General features: G+C 39.8%; 1 protein-coding gene across 2 annotated transcripts in view; it reads right to left on the bottom strand.

Moving 5' to 3' along the window:
* wdr70 (WD repeat domain 70) overlaps positions 1-16,745 on the bottom strand; it is a 33,090-nt gene extending 16,345 nt beyond the window's left edge. Inside the window, exons 1-10 of one of the 2 annotated variants that reach the window (XM_026298033.1) lie at positions 16,696-16,745; positions 15,963-16,022; positions 15,785-15,868; positions 15,577-15,670; positions 15,237-15,429; positions 14,431-14,490; positions 13,714-13,847; positions 12,370-12,523; positions 10,199-10,275; positions 3,875-4,049 (exon numbers count right to left, since the gene is read on the bottom strand). In XM_026298033.1, the coding sequence (XP_026153818.1) occupies positions 3,875-4,049; positions 10,199-10,275; positions 12,370-12,523; positions 13,714-13,847; positions 14,431-14,490; positions 15,237-15,429; positions 15,577-15,670; positions 15,785-15,868; positions 15,963-16,022; positions 16,696-16,720 (1,056 nt within the window). In that variant the 5' untranslated portion in view covers positions 16,721-16,745. Of the gene's footprint in view, positions 1-3,874; positions 4,050-10,198; positions 10,276-12,369; positions 12,524-13,713; positions 13,848-14,430; positions 14,491-15,236; positions 15,430-15,576; positions 15,671-15,784; positions 15,869-15,962; positions 16,023-16,695 lie in introns of those variants that run through there. The other variant, XM_026298034.1, reaches the window with a different exon arrangement.
* Positions 16,746-17,048: the final 303 nt, after the last annotated feature.

The following is a 17,048-nucleotide window of genomic DNA, read 5'->3' as shown; positions in this document are numbered from 1 at the left end:
AAACATACTACCCCCTCCAGCTATTTCTAGATCATATACTGCTGTTGTGAAAGCTTGAGTGTTTATTTACTATCCTGATGTTGGCTGGCAGTGGTAGATGCCACAGTGTTTGCTTCCTGTGATAATCTACACAGCAGGCTTATGAAACCAGATTCTCATATGGTGTTTGAAACTTCTCTCGCACCTTGTGATATCCTCTGAAAGCTGTGCCCTTCACTGTGGGAAATAGGTATCAGGATAAATTGTCATATCAATTCACCAAGGCTACATGAGTACTATTTTTGTCAAATTTTACACAACTTCATATAAAATTGTGCATACAAACAGGCACATGCACTCTAACCTAATCCACATTCACACACATTTGGCAGCAGGAGCTGATAAATAGCTAAAGGAACAGTATTGAGTTTCATCCTCAGCAGACTATGATAACAATCTACCATAGGGCCAACTGCTGCTAACTATGTTATCTGAGTATCATTATATAAATTCTATGGGGCTCTGCATTTCTCCTACCTCCAGGCTTTTACAACCACACAACTGTAACACTTATTGATGCCCACTTTGCAGTCAGTTGTAATGTCTTACTCGGACATCGGTAACTTTTTGAGGCTCAAGTGGCCACACGGTAGTCCTGAACAGCTGCTTTGATCTCTCATGGAAATCAACAAGTGGCGATAGTGAGGCTGAGTGTGTGAGAGGATCACACCCCAGTGAGTGTCAGGATAATCCAACAGCGGGCAATAGTAAAGTAACTGCATTCTTCTATGTCCCAGTTATGCACTGTGTGAAAAATAGGATTCTGTGCTGTGTTATATCCAAGTCTTTGTAGTCTTTCTAAATCATGGGTAAGGAATGGGTACAACACTGAAAGCTATACCATTCCTTTTATGAAAGTCATTTAGTGACTCCACATGTGGAAAGGGTTGAAGGGAAGGATAATCAAACTCTGTAGCAATGGTAAGAACCATGGGAAAGTCTAAATTAAGGCTGCAGGACTGAAATCTGGAGTAAATGTTTACGATCAGGCTGTCTTAAGACAGCCTAGTGGGCGGGTTTGATGGCACTTCGAATCCTTCCATGAAGACACGTTCATGATGAGGGCTCTGTTTGTGTTCTAGCTGGTTATCAAATCCTGGACAACTTTCTAAACATTTTGATTGGACTTTAAGGTCTTCTGTGATTGTCTAGTTTAATCTTCCACAGCCACATCTTTTATGACCAAGCTTTATGGTGATACTGTGCAGAGTCGCATTAGTGTGTTAAGGGTCCCTTTAGGCTGGAAACTATAACTGTAGTGCTGGTCAATGTATGTAAGTGACAAACTGTGTCTGACTAGAACAAAAACAGGGAGTTGATTAGAGAAAATGAATCCTGGGATCTTAATGAATTAATGAATAATGAATTTCACACAAAAGGTGGTAAAATGGTCTAAAAGAGATCATAAAAGATCAGGGTTGAAAATTTGCCACACATTGAAATTCAGCTCTGGATCTCTGGTTTCTCTCATATTAAAGACTACAACGACAAAGCCAGCAAAAGCCAAAAACAAGAGAAGGTTTGCCATGCGATCCCAAGATAACACTCCCTACTGGGTATTTTATCAAAACCACAACTTTTGGGGTCCTACTTTGAAGTCTGGAAACATCTAAGTTCACCAATTACATCATAACATTCCTCAGGTCTCTGTGGTAATGTTTTGGAACGACAACCTGGGCTCTCAACGCACAAAGTATCACAGAGTGCACATAACCTGGCAACCATTTAAATGCAAGTCTTGTAATTCTGGCACCGATCCCTCTGGTCAGAGAACGAGCATGCAATCACTCTTTGTGGCAGTCCACTAAAAGTGACCTACTTGACTCCCATCATAGGATCAATCAACCTATGTCAGGGTTCAAGGGCACAATGTGTCATCCTCAATAGCTTCTCTTCAGGGTGAGCTCTAGATCAAGGTCACGCACATGATTGATCATGATTGATCTGCCTGCATATTCTGGCTATGAGTAATAGTGGGAATACAAAAGGAGATGGGCTTCATTTGAGTGGGGGAGGAAACAGCAATAAAAGCATCAGGACTCCTTTTTAGGCTTGTGGCTGAATTTGAGTCTGCAGCACAGGTTGCTGATTAGGGCAGAGGGCATCAACTAAATTCTTCAGCCATTCAGACAGGACAGGCTCCAGTGGTCAGGCAACAGACATGACTATTGTAAGCAGCTATGGGACGCATGGTAAATATTTAGTTAGAAGAAGAAGGGGTAATAAATTTTTAAAGCTTTAAGCCAATCACTCATCCTAATCGTACAAGCAGCCCAGAGGTTGGATGATGCTCGAGTGGAGTAAAGATGGGCCTCTATACAAGACAATAATTGGGAAGCACAGACTTTTTTTTTGAGTCCTCCGATTACAAAGTAAACTGTTGAAGTAATTATCACGCAGCCTACTTCTCATTTGACTAATCTGGATAAGCCTCTATGTCCAATCAAACGGTTCCAACTGACTGACTACAGCCTAATTGTCACTGTTGCTATTCCTATATGAAATAACAGAAGCATTCAGCCTTGTCCACATATGATGCTACGCAGATGAAAGGATATGAAGTGGAAAAATAAGAATTAGAATAGATGTGTGCCAGAAAAGAGTGGAGAAAAACAACTTCCTTTCCACATAGTTATTGTTTAATTCTATATTGTCATAACACTGGTTGTCTTAGGGGGTATTTAGCAATAAGTGTGCAGCCCTCCCTAAATTTTATTTTCCATCTTTAAATGTAGGTCTGTAGTGTTTTAGGGCTCCCAGGTGAGTAAATTGCAAGAGTTAGCCATAATGTAAGACAATACCACACTGGAACGATGTCTGCAAAATTTCTCCTTTGCAGGACATAAATGCAACTCTCCACCTCTACCTCCTCTTTGCATCTGTGCTGGGGAGGTGAAAAGCAAGGGAGCAATAAACTGTCAAACCTACTCTGCGACTGATCAATAGAAAAACAGCAAGTGATATAATTTGTTAGGAAGTTAGGGTTAAAGAGAAGCCATCAGCAAAAAAAAAAAAAAAAAAAAGTCCACCAGAAAATCTACTTGATGAAAGATGGAAGTCATTTTTATCCACAGTGATGATTTGTCAAATAACTCATGTGAAAACAGCCAAATAAGTGAACGCAATGCATCCTCAGAGCCAAAATCAACTATTACCTCAACTGTCTTAATCTTGAAGAATGAAATGAACACTTTGATCACATAATTGCCTCATTAACTAATAGTGGAAAATCGACATGGGAAAATTGGGCCTCCCAGCAACATTTATGTAATTCAACGCAGTCATTACACATCAGTTAATACATAATCATTAAAAATGTTTCCACTAGTTTGGATTATGACTAAATACCTAAACAATTAATGAAATTTCCATCTGCCTCAGCTATACTAGTGCTGATTGCTAATAGTAGCATTAATACGCTGTCATGCTGACAAGCTAAATAAAGATTGTGAACATGAGAAATATTATTAGCATTGTCATTGCAAGTATGCTGACATCACCACTAGTTTAAAGCGACAGTGTGCCCAAATACACCCTCATAGTGCCAATAGCCTGGCTGTACACTTAACATTTCTCTAGGATTTTGTGAGGATATTGTCTCTGGTCCAAGGTAACAGGCATGTACCTGGTTAGTGTAATAATTCTGAACCTCTCCTGGTTTGGCAAAATGCATTTTTAAGCCAGACATTTTGACCTCTGGTCAGTGTTACTGACTTTTTGAACTTTGACCTCTCTGGCCTGTGACTCTCTACCATAAAAAAACAGACATCCTATGTTTACAACCCAATGCAAAGTGTGGTGCTTGGTATTGTGTAGTGCGTGTCTTAAGACTCACACTGAGGTTTCTGTCCCAGATCTGGACGGTGCCATCTTGACAGCCTGCTGCAACGAGCTTCCCATCACGGCTGTAGGTGCAGCACGTGGGGATGACCTTCTTTCCCTGGAAGGAGCGGGGTTTGAAAACAGACTTGTGCTTCTTCTCTGAGTTCAGGTCCCATGTGCGTACAGTGCTGTTTAAAGAGAACAGAATTAAATTTATCCTCATCCATCTGTTATGAACCATAAAATATCTGTCCCCCGAAACACATTTGTTCATTAACACCACCCAACACCGTAATAAATCAAAATCATGCAGAGAAACTGCCCCAGTCATTCTCATCAACATAAAATCTGGCAGCTATGTGTTGGGTTCACAAACAGCAGAACAGTAGATCAGTCTGACAGGCATCCCTGAAGCTTCCATGAAATCCTCATTCTCTCTCCTACACCTGTTGAACATGCTATGCAGTATGGACCATTAAACAGGAGGACTCTCTATGCAGACTTTTTATATATGTTCAAAAGAGAGACTTTATTGTAAAATATCTTAAAACTTCAATTAAATAAGGGTAATGAAGATCAAATGTTAACAGCAGCGACAGCACTTACTTAAAATAAATGAATATAATAGGAAAAAATGTAAAATCAGACGAAAATAGGATACAAAATAGGATGACAAACATGACAAGCTTCTAGTACCACAAGTCTTTAAGACAAATGTAAACCCCCACAGTACAACAATAATCTTTAGCCAACTTTTCACACACACACAAACAGTCACACCAGAAAAAGTGTATCCAAATGTGTCTACTTGCTTTAGTGAGCATCGTGACCTTCAGGTCATAAGGTCAGCAGAGAAGTATATACACACAGGCAGGGGTGCTACTAACAGCCACATTAGGATTCCTTCGTGACCAGCTACACAGCCACAGACACACACACTCGACTGTGTTTGGATAAGTCTAACAATGTGATACAAATGCCAACTGAAGACATATGGTTTGAGAACTGGCAAGAGTAAAAAAAAAAAAAAACCAACAAAAAACTTAATCTACACATGAACCAGAATCCACACAAACCAAAGCTAATTGCACTTTTTTTTTTTTTTTTTTTTTTTTAAAATCACTGCAAAAACCACATATATAAAGAAATCTAAGGGGGTTTGCATGTGTGTGAGTGAATGGGAAAGAGTGACAGCCATGGACTAGATGACAAATTGGTCCACCTGCTGTCTCACACAGACATCTCTATTTTGTTTACAGAAGGCTGTAGGCATCTGTCAAGCTAATAAAGACAACATAACCTTTTGCGTAGCACACAAAACCTGGAATGCTATTTATCGTAAGGGCTTTTTCCAAAACATGGCACTGGCGGCTGTCAGGGGGATATAGCAGAGAGGCTGAAGCCCACCAGTGTTGAGTCAACCACAAACATAGGACAAAGACTGCACACCCTCACCCGTCAGTAGACGGAGAGAGCAGGCCTGTAGTAATCCAAAATGGTTAAGTGTAAATATATTACATTCTCTCACTATAGTAAGGAAAGTCAAAAGAGGAAATAGTAAAAAATGAACTGCAGCTGTACATAATTAACTTTGCACCTTTTATTCCAGAAGAGAACAACTGGGGGAGTCCCAAATCTTATTCATTCAGAGAAGGTGGTTGTTTTGTGGAGGTAATGGCAATGAAAGACTGTTAGATGTCAAAATATCCATATGTGATATGCAGAAAGTAACGAAAACATTCAAGGGCAATACCTTTTCCGTTTTCTCTCCCATACAGCCCTGTTTTCCTTTCAATCAGCAGTCCCCTTTTCCTGCACAAACGCTTCAGAGGCAGGGGGTAACTGTAATAAAATGAGACCCATTCACTCTCAGTCATGCATGTGCACTTTACGAGGTAGCACAGTCGTTCACACATCAACTGAGGAGTGACAACTCCCCCGGCCCCAGATTTTATCTGTCTGTCAGGTTATGGGCCTAGTGGGGGTGATAGTTACTAGGATCATTTTCTTAGATGATGAGATAAGGGGGAAAAAAATGAAGGACAATAAAGACATACATCCTGTATAAGGTTGTTTATTGGTCATATTCAGAGAAAGGGATAGGCTGTGTGTGATGGTTGGTTGGCTGACTAACTGGGGCTCTGTTATGAGAAGGACAGATTAGGAGGAAAGATGCTCCATTTTTGCTGTAACAGATAAAGTGAGGAAATAACAGAGGGATTTGCGGGGAGGTATACACTGTGTCATTCAAGCGTGAAAGCAAAAGAAGAAACACTGTGGTGTAAGCAAAGTTCCACTGTGGGTATGATGAGATACAGATTCAAGCACAAAATTATTAGTGTGGCACCAGGTTAGAAGCTCAGCCTAAGAAGGACCTGGCTGGGCAGGTGAGACCCCACACTAAAGGTACAAAATTCTTGAGTCAAGAAGGCAAGATAACTCTTTAGATTTAAAGAAGTAATCTTGTTGATAAGACCCTTTCTTACAGGATCTACCCAGGACGTGGCCTGATAATCAGTTTCGGTATTCATATACTACAGAAACGAAGCTTGCTGTCACTTTTCCTTGAAGAAGGATAAATGCACTCCTTAAAGGTGTGGTATGTGTGTTCTTGGCCAGGACATGGAACAGTTGCATTGTAAGGCAGGAAACAGTTGGAGATGCGCTGGACTGTGGATGAACCAGATGTGTCAAACTGTGTAAATCGCCCCAACATGCTCACATCCACTTTGTGGTGTCTGTCTTCACTCTTCATCCCTGGTTTGTCAGGGATGGAGAGCCAAACATTTGGCTGACAGCACTGAAAACTAGATGACCTACTTATAAGTTCATTACACTGGAAATTACCAATTATTATTATTATTAGACAGAAATAACTCACAAAAAAAATCTTGGAGGTTCTGACTACATTACAAAAATCATCAGTGATCATGATTCAACCTGCTTTGTGTGATTTTGTCTTTATCGTGTATTCTAACAAACACATAATGTGATTATTATGGCATTTTCAGGAATTATCAGTGGAGGGCATCCACAGAAACACAAATAGTTTGATTCTAAGCAGTAAAAACAACTGCCATGGTGTCCTCTGGGTCTGCTTGCATACAACTACACATCCAAGTCCAGCTGCAGCCCTGGCCAGCATGAAGGGAATCCCTGGCATTCAAACCTCTTGGAAGCATTCCTCTAATTGTGTGTATTTGTGTGCGTGTTCATGCGCAAGTGTGTCTCAAGACTCAACAAAAGTAACATATGGGCCGAATTAGAAAGTCGCCATTTGTCCTATCCTCTGCTTCATTGGCTGAAATTTCTGTCACAAGAACAGCATAGCATGAATTTTTGACTGTATTCCTGAGCCACTATAAAATGATATAATATAAACCCAAGAATCACCACTGCAATATCCTTAAAGCCACTAATGCAAGGTTTTTCCACAATGTTAGCTTTATGACAATACTATAATGTACAGCTAAACTTTTAACAGATCTTATTTACTGAATTAAAGCCACTATTGTAAGATTTTGACCAGAAAAGGCTGCAGTTCTGAAAATGCACTGATGACACAAAGGGTTCAGCCATATTTTTAGTTTACATCAAGTTCAGTCCTGCCAAAGAAATACTTCCACTGGGAGGAGAACCAGCACATATTGTCTTCACTTTCTGAGAAATAAATCTGTGGTTTTAAAACAGGTGTTCAGTCTTTCAGCAAAGACTTAGTAAAAGTGCCTCTATGGTTAATAAACATTTGGCCTCATTGGATCAAACATGAAAATTGTTGGAAAACATGTTGCTGTTAGAAAGTCCCACAAACTCCCACAGAATTACAGAAGAATGTAAATGTTGACACATTCACCCCAATTTGAGCAGAAATACTTTTCACTGACCAACATGAGTTGCACAGTTCTGCTAAAGCCCCTTTCAACCCTCACTGTGCAGGGACAATGTCCACCACCCTGCTGCTGCATTATTAACCTGCTTTATCAGCACTTCCCTCTCCTCCATTTCCGCCCAGACAAAAAAGGTTTGGGTTAATGAAATTGTTCAAGAAGCTGGCAGGCAGTTTTCATGAATGAGATTCCATACAACTGGGGCTACCTTTAATTAAGGAGCTGGGCGGTCCAGTGATCATGCTTAATAACCTATTCAAATAAACACAACAAAGACTCTCTAACTATGCTGACATAGTATGAAAGACCTGTGAAAACCTAGGTGCTGGTGTGATGGATAAGCAGACACAACCATTAGCAGGCACCCACTGGTACTACTGGCCAACAGCTGGTCCATTTTCAAGAGGCCCACTGACAGTCTGGCCTCTAGAGAGTCCATACTTATTCAAAGGATGGACTGAAGTGACAGAATAGCATACATAAGGTGTTGGTGATGGGGAAAAGGAAAAATGAAGCATTGTTTGATGATCTCGCTACAATAACTGGAGCATGACTAATCCATGTGGATTGACAGGATATCCTCAGGTTGTACATTATGTTTCAGTGCATTATGCACATAACCCCAAACATCCAACTATGAAGGGACAACAGTGTCACAGTTATGCTTCATGAATCCACAGTGGCTGCAGCTGCAGATTATATTTGGCACTAATGCAAATACACAACTTGCAGCAGCCAGGTCAAAAAAGCCACGTTGTTGTCCATCGCAATTAGGGTCCTGGTTAGACTCTGTAATGTCACACTTTCTGATAATTTCAGCTCAGATTTGGTTTATCAAAAAGAAAAAGCATTTCAGTAGTTACAAAGCCAGAAGCCACAAATTTAGGGAAAATTGAGTAGGAACTCTAATATGGTTAAAGAGCAATGAGGGAAAGGCAACCGCAGGAGCTGGTAAGCTAAGAATATCAGGTTGTCCTGTCAAAAATGCAACAGTTACCTTGGCAATAAAACTCCGCATGCTAAAATATTGAATGCTGACAATGCTAAAATCTGTAATGTTACCACAGTTCACTTTGTTCGCACTGGAGAAATCAGAAGGCCTTTTTACCAAAGACGCAAGATGTTTGAGAGATTGGGGGGTGCACTAATTATGTTAGATACTTGGTCAAATTCTAGTTAACCATTGTACTGCACTGCACATTACTAAACAGAAGACAAAATAAAAATGCAATATGGGAGATTTAACAGGGGATAGATGGACCTCTTCCACCTATAAATCAGCCCCTTGCCCTGTTTCCTTTATTTTTCACTGCCTTTTCCATCTCTGAGAGGCAGGTTGCTATGTTGACCTGCTGCTGTGAAACTTCCTCACATGCAGCTGCTCTGCCTGTGAATGACTCCCTATGCGCTGCTCTCCGCTGTTCTCATGTGAGCTGGCCAGGGGGCAACACCCAGTGCTAACGTGCCAGGGGAGGATTTCCAGAGCCTCAATGTGAGCTAAATAAACCTGCCTCCACATCTGGGAGAGCAGTACCACTGGTAAACACTGGGTTGTGGCCTACCCACATAGCCAGGCCCTTGTTTTCACTTAATGATGATAGCCAATGGTTTCTGCACTGCTGCCTGTCACAGTCACTTAGACTCATCACTGTGCTTTCACCCAAAGACACACATCTTTACTCACAAATATTAATGCATGCCTATACACAAAGCACGAAAGTTACAGCTTCTGCAGCCATAAAACTATAGTGAAAAGAAATGCCTAAATACAATACACATACATATATGTATAAGTGTATGTGTGCGAGACAGCTTAACTCCTGCCGGGTTGCATACAAATAAAAGGCTGCATTTGGACAACGTTCATTATAAAATGTTCTATGTATCAAAACACAGCTGTGAGGTCCAGCTACCCCTCTCAGAAATGGGGCCTGGACTAAAGGAGCCCCTGCTGGTGACAGAGGATAGGTGAGCAAAGAGTAGTCTGTACAGCTGAGTATGCTTCCTTTGACATTGCATATACTAATTAGGAGCTGAGTAATTTTATATCTGAAAAAATACTGGTCAAGTACTGGGTGTATCTATGAAAAACATCACCTGGAGAGATGAAGGGAAATTGCGGTTGTTTCTGGTTGTCAGTGTATGTTAGAGCACAGTGGACTTTAAGAAAGGGCACAGGGCAGTGTAAAATATTTCTGATATTTATAAAGACATCTGTTGTCTAAGTAGATACTCTTAAGTTGTCTTATTGAGATAATAAAAATAACAAGAGCCAACAGTCAAGGGCTACTGAATATTTGATGTGACTTTGTATGGTCCTTGTGGCAGTGTAAAGGAGAAAACCATTATTACTTAGGTTTTAGTATGACATAAGAGCTAAAAGAAATACAGAGGACAAGTATTAGACTCTAACTAAAACTCATAGCTCATAACAGTTATTAAGAACTCACCCATCATTGGAGCAGGTCATGAACTCTTCTTTAATCTTGGGATGCCAGCAGCCACAATTCAGCATAGCAGTGTGACCCTGAAAAGAGCAGTGAAAATTAACTTTAAAACAGTCAAATTAATGCGGACCAGTGGATAGCTTCCAAATGCTTTGAGGTTCAGCACACACGTGTGAATCATGTGGTTTACTGTGAATCTAGTCTGCACCATAGACATTACGAGTTTCCACTGGCCCTGAAACTGTTTTCAAACTCATTTGGTATTTACAGTCCAGCTGCAGCACTTGCAGCCGGTAAGAGCTAGACGCCAGAAGGAACCAATGAAGGTGAATTAATGACAGATTTTGCAATCTTGCAGCACATAAATTTTGTGCATGGGCAGCTGTTGTTCTTCACTGTAAAATCTCAAGCCAAAACTGCTGCACAAAGGGTGACCAGTTAATTATTTCAGGGGCGCTCTTTGGTTTTTTGTGATAACGCATTTAGTGTGAACTACCTGGCAACAGTAAGGGCTGTATCCACAGAGACACATACAAAAGTTGTCAGGACGCCCCTTATATTTCTTCATTTGAAAATGCACTTTAAAAGTTTTGAGGAAAGAAATTTAATGTGCTCATATGGTATATCCTTAACTTCTGGCCTTCCTCAGCATAGACCTTACACCTTACAACTGATCTGATCAACTCTGAAACAGTGCAGATGGCTGTGTATTAGCTTCAAACAGAAAGCTCTCAGCAGTGTAACCTTGAGACACTTTATCTGCCAGGGTAATCCTGCAGAAAATTACTCTTAACAAATTACTTCAAGGCAGGATGATCCAGAGAGAGGGCTCTCCCATTGCCAGGTCAGAGAGGAACACATCCTAAACAAATCTAATTCCCCTTCCTTAACAGTTTAGGACAACAAATAGCCAAAGACTGAAGAGAAACAGACTGATATTTTTACTAACATTAAACACAAATCGAGCATGCTAATGACAAACGGCTAAGAAAAGAACCTTCCCTGATAACAACAACTGACTACTACTACTGGCATGCTCAGTTTATTTTGAGAGCAAGTGCATTTAGCAAAGGTTAAATAGATTTATGTATTTGTTGGGTCTCAGTTTAGGAGTCCTAACAGGACCGGGGAATTAATTAGTTTACAATAAATTTTTTTTTTAAAAAAGACAGAACTTGAATTGACAACAATTTTCATCATCTGATTTAAAATACTAAACCTATTTTTAGATGTGAGGATTTGCTGCTTAGTTTTTCTTCCACAGGATTTTAGAAAAAAAAAAAAAAAAATCCTACTGCATTTGTGTGTACGCCTCTTCTTGGCAAATCACTCTACACATAGTGTGCATGTGGATAAGTAAGGCAGCAAGTTCTGTAATTGTCGACAGAGGCAGACTCGAGGCAAGGACTTAATTATCACATGAGACATAACTAATCGACTGGGACGCTGTCAACAGGCCAAAACGCATTTGCATTGAACCACTCTGTCCCATCAGCTCCAGATGGGACTGAGCAGGACAAGAATGTGGGACATCCAGGAAAACACTACTTGCAATCAATGGGCCTTCACTTGTTCAAGTCATTCATATGGGTGGTATAAACCATGTTTAAATACACTGCAGATGGCACAGATGGTTAGTGACCACCAATACAGCTTTTTAAACACAGTAAAATCCAAACATGGACATTTAATTAGGATCCTCTTTTGTAGATTCAGGTACAAGGAAGAGATGAACCACGACCTGAAAGCATGTGTTGGTCCTCTGCCCCAAGACCGCCTTTGGTTGGTCGCAGCGCACAGACCATTATTCTCACACACAAAAACAGGCCAGCTCATAGCTACACCTTGCTAACATTATGTGTTGGCAGGGTTAACCCACAGAGGAGAAAAGGGGAGCAGATCATCCATCCAGCCTGTGTTCAGTGGGAGCAGTCACTTAACATGTTTAATCAAACATGTTGGAAAAAGAAAAGGAATGGAAACAGTGAAGTTATGAGCAGGCTGTCTGTTAAAAATTAATTACAATTCAAAAGAAAAAAATTCTTGACTGAACTTACTGAAATTAAATCTGAGACATTGTTTAATTTAAATGCACAGTCCAACAGATCCCAAAGAACAAAAAATGAGTCACTGTCTATGATTTGACAGTATATGTGAGCACTACTTAGGCGTACCTTGGTGTTGGCCATATCCACAATATACTGGTCTCCCTTCACGCACTCCATGACATTGAAGCCATCACGGTCCAAGACTTTGGCCTGTGCGTTACCAGAAACCACCAGGATAACATCACCAGTCATGCTGTACTGCAGGGACCTGATCTGATGACTGAGAGGACACATAAAGACACAACAAACGTAAAGAGAACATCCGAGACAAAGAAGAATTTTTTTATCTGCAATTCAGTGGTGCTCATAGGTTCTGGTCAGTGCCTTGGTGTCTGTTTGCAAACCATCTGCGAGCTGTGAAGACTGGACCGAGACTGGACCAAAAACATTGTTATATAAGAAAAACTGCTTTCGAGGGTCAGGGACAGAAGTAGATGCATGTAGGTAGAGGAACAAAACAACATCTGATGTACAGCTGACGATTAGTCTCTTTGATCTTCAACAAGCAGCACACTAAACCATAACAGAACATAATGAAAAACACAGATTAAGTAAATAGTAAAACTCTGTTATTGCAGAAATGTACTGCAAGAAAAAAAAAGTACACACTTTATGAGTGTATTTATAAGTGTCTTTTTTTAAAAATTTGACACTGAGTACAGCAATGAATACGAGAGAAAAAACAGACAACTATCTGAACCACCTAACCAGACTCAGATTAGCAATTCGGCTCAAAACCAAACAGCACAGCAGGCAGCTGGTGGGGTACCAATATTCCCACACACAGAGGAAAAAGCTGCAAGAGAGTGAGACTAAAATCAATGTTGTTTTTAATTGGGAGGTTGTAGCATCTTTCAAGGTCACTACATAACAACAAAATCTTACTTTTACTGTTTTAGTTTGACAAGTTGGCTTTTTTGGGATAGGAAAAGGAAACAGGAACCAAAACTACACAGTATCCTATAAGAAGCCCAAGTTGTTACAACCAAACAGGCTACTGGATGGCAGTGTAATCACATTAAATGTACCGTATGTTTCTGTTAATAAGAGGAAGCCTGCTCCAGCTCAGCCCACTGGTTCCCAAAAGCAAAAAAGAATTCAATCTTTGATGATGGCTTCATTGAAACACAGAATAAACACAGGCAGACATACAAACACCCACATATCTGAACCAGCTGCTTTTGAAAGGCTCATTTTGAAGAAAAAAAAAAAAAAAAAAAAAAAAAGAAGAAGAGGATGTCACAGTGTTAACATGACGCTCAATGAAGCTCAACAAATGTGTGTTTGTGTATACATGTACACTTTGGCACACATAAATGCAGTGAGTGTGCGTGATGTTTGCATGAAACTAATTAACCACATGTTAAACAACTGTGCTGATGTTCCATGTATTCCCAGAAACGGACTTACCATTCACAAGGCTGCAAGGATCTGAAGGCCTGCAGAGCCTGGTCCATCCCAGCAAAATCCCAGAACCGCACATCAAAATCATATCCACCTGTCACCAGACGAGCTCCAGAGGGATCTAAGCCGAGAGCCGACACCTGCAGAGACAAATATCTTATTTACAACTTAAAGAGAGTCAGTCTAAAAGCCAGTACAATTCATTTCATCCCAAGCAGGTTAACCAAAAATGAAAGGCTGCTTCTGCAGAGAATTTTTTTTTTTTTTTTTTTACAGATATCCGACAGCATAGCTATATATAATGAGTTTCGTCATGTCTAACGATAAAATCACTTAAACTGTTTAAAAGACAACAGTAATCAGTATTGGATGGGTATACCACACTGGATGTATACTGAGGACAAAGGGAAACTCAAAGTAGTTCACCCATTTGCTCACAGCTACAAAATATCAAGCAAAACAGTCATGCTGCTGTTCCTATTGCTAAAATTCAGTATAAAGTTAGGCAACCTTGACCTAAAATCAGGTAACTGAGAAATCTGCACAGATGACATGTGTTAGTGTGTGCACTGTCCAGAAATCTTGGCATTTATTACAACACACCTATGATGAATAATTATTATTTTTCTTTCTAAAGTCATCTTCCAAAGTCATTGAACACATTTTCAAAGAGCCACATAAGCTACATTTATAATCTCTTGAAGTCCAAAAGGAAGTACGTACCGTCTTGGTGCCATGCTGCAGAGTAATCTCATGGGTGGCTGGAATCTTCTTCACTGGATTCTGCGGATGAACATTGAAATGAATAGAAAGAAACGGTAAAAGAAGGCAGGAATGATTTAGGTGTGTGGTTATGGTGCTTCATTTCATTTCAGCAGTTTATTACACACAATATTTTTACTTTAATTGGTTGTATGAGTACAAAGTCTTGAATCGCAGTCAACATTCACAGTGATGCATTTGAAAAGGTGGGACCTGACTATTTCACTCATAGCCTGCAACATGCATCAGTGTATATTGTATCACAGCATCTTTGTGTAATGCGCTTTTTTGGATGCTGACAGATATTAAGTGGTAGAGAAATAATAGGGAACAAATCGGAAAAGAGACAATAAAATTCATGTTTAGCAACATGCCAACTGTTTCAACCCTAAATGCTGGATATATGTCAATGTTTTTCTTGTGCTGCCATCTAGTGGTGGAATATTAACAGCACCCCACACAAGTGTAAAAACTAGTACTGTTATGGGTCCCTAGATATGCAGACACATCCCAGTAGGAAAGGCACAAATAATTAATTATGGGGATTGTTAATATTATTACTGTATCATATTATTGTTAATATTATTAGTGACACCTGTGCTTTTCCTGCCACATCAAAATCTTTGCTGTGAAAAAGGCATATGTGAGGGACCAGGAAAACAGATGGGACATTTCCAACAACATAAAACCTCAAGCAAATTCAGGTTGTGGACTTATAGGAAATATCTTGTAATTTAGTTGTGTTCAGTTGGTCAAATCAGACATACATCATCACTGTCATCTTGTGTCCCCTCAACATCGTCACCATCATCATCGTCATCGTCATCGTCACCATCATCATCAGCAACTTCCTGGGCTGTACGTTGAGAAGGCACTGGAGGCCCAATAAGCTCCGAGTCAGAGTCTGAGTCAGAGTCTGAGTCAGAGCTACTGTCACTGCTGCTGTCACTCTCCTGTTTCCTAAAAAGAAAAATGAAAAAAATCAGACAACAACAGTATATCTTGCCTGAAGAGCAGGCATGCAGTAAATTTTGGAGGCAGTGGAAACAAAACCAAACTGTAACATAATATTCACTCAAACAGAAATACTCAGAAATCCCAGTTTACCTGGAGGTAGCAGCTACATCTTTGTTTATCTGAATGTGGACTGACTTGGAGCTCTCCCCTTCCTCCTCCATCTGAGCCTCCTTTTCCCGCTCCTCTAAGGATACACACACGAATTATTACAATCAAAATTTCTGTTTACAAAAACGCTCAACATAGTATACTATACTATACTATACTATACTATACTATACTATATTGATAAACTTGCCTAAGACATGCTGACTCCTCTCAATTGCTGTTCGTCGTGTCTGTTCAAAAATGGCATCAAGGTCAAATGTGCGGGCCTTCCTACCTGAAAGGAAAAAGAAAGAAAACATCTGAACAATGACTAACTTAACTTACAATGTAACTTTGCAGTATAAAAAAACCATTCATGTTTAACATACCAAACCCAGAGAATCCCATGACAGAGGCAATGTCTCCATCGCCACTGGACTTCCCTGACGCTGCAAAAGACACCAGTAGATATTTTGGTCACTCCTTCCATCTGTATATAACAATAAGTCCTAATAATATCATCAAATAATATAACACAATCTGAATATGCACAAGCAGCCCAAAATGAATGGAAGAATGAATAGCTAATTACAAAAATACCTAGAAATAATTTATTTAATGTCAACATAGGAATTTTACATATTAATAGGAATATAACAACAGAAAACCAATGGCTATATACTTCATTAACCTGTAATGAAATGTACATATCTATGTTAAAGCTGAAAATATGCTGATAATTAGGCAGCAACCTGTAACTTAACTCTCTAATATCTAAATATTCAACGAGCTGGACATAACGTGAGCGGGAACATTTCGTTTACACAGTCACGGTTTTAAAACAATTAAATCTGCATCAAACTACAGTGAAGTCATTTTAAAGGACTATGCTGTAAATAGACTGGACAACACCGTGGAAAAAAAATCAACCGCTCACAAATATGTTAGCTACCGCTAAAACTGTAGCTAACTAGTACAACTGACTTTGTTTATTTTCTTCTATTGGCTGATAAATGTCACGAAAAGTTGAAGCAACGCACATTACACCTGAACATACGTGTAGGCTGTGCAAAATTAATATATGAACCTGATATACATGTAACAGGGAATAATAAACAATACCTTCATCCTCTTTGGTGGGATCCATGTTTTCAAACACGTTTACCCTTGACCTCCGGAAGTTCTTCTTCTTTTTCCTCTTCTTCTTCTCTTCGTGTTGCACATGTAGAGCCCGGTAGCGCCACAGCTGACCTGAGCTAGACTAGTTTGGATCACTGATTATGTTATTCCTACAAGAATCACTGCAAAAAGGCTGTTTAAAAAAATTAAAGTGAAAACTCAAACTAAACATTGAATATTAATACATTAACCTGATCCAATGTCTAATCCTCATGGCTATACAGAGATGAGAATAAGAGCATAAAGCTTTTTAATTGTAGGGTTGTCAGGTTGTAGGTTGTATGTTCAGGTCTGTA

This window comes from Mastacembelus armatus, chromosome 12 (assembly GCF_900324485.2).
Source record: "Mastacembelus armatus chromosome 12, fMasArm1.2, whole genome shotgun sequence".
NCBI lineage: Eukaryota > Metazoa > Chordata > Actinopteri > Synbranchiformes > Mastacembelidae > Mastacembelus > Mastacembelus armatus.
Note: the sequence above shows the minus strand (reverse complement) of the source record. Positions and strands in the feature narration are given on the sequence as shown.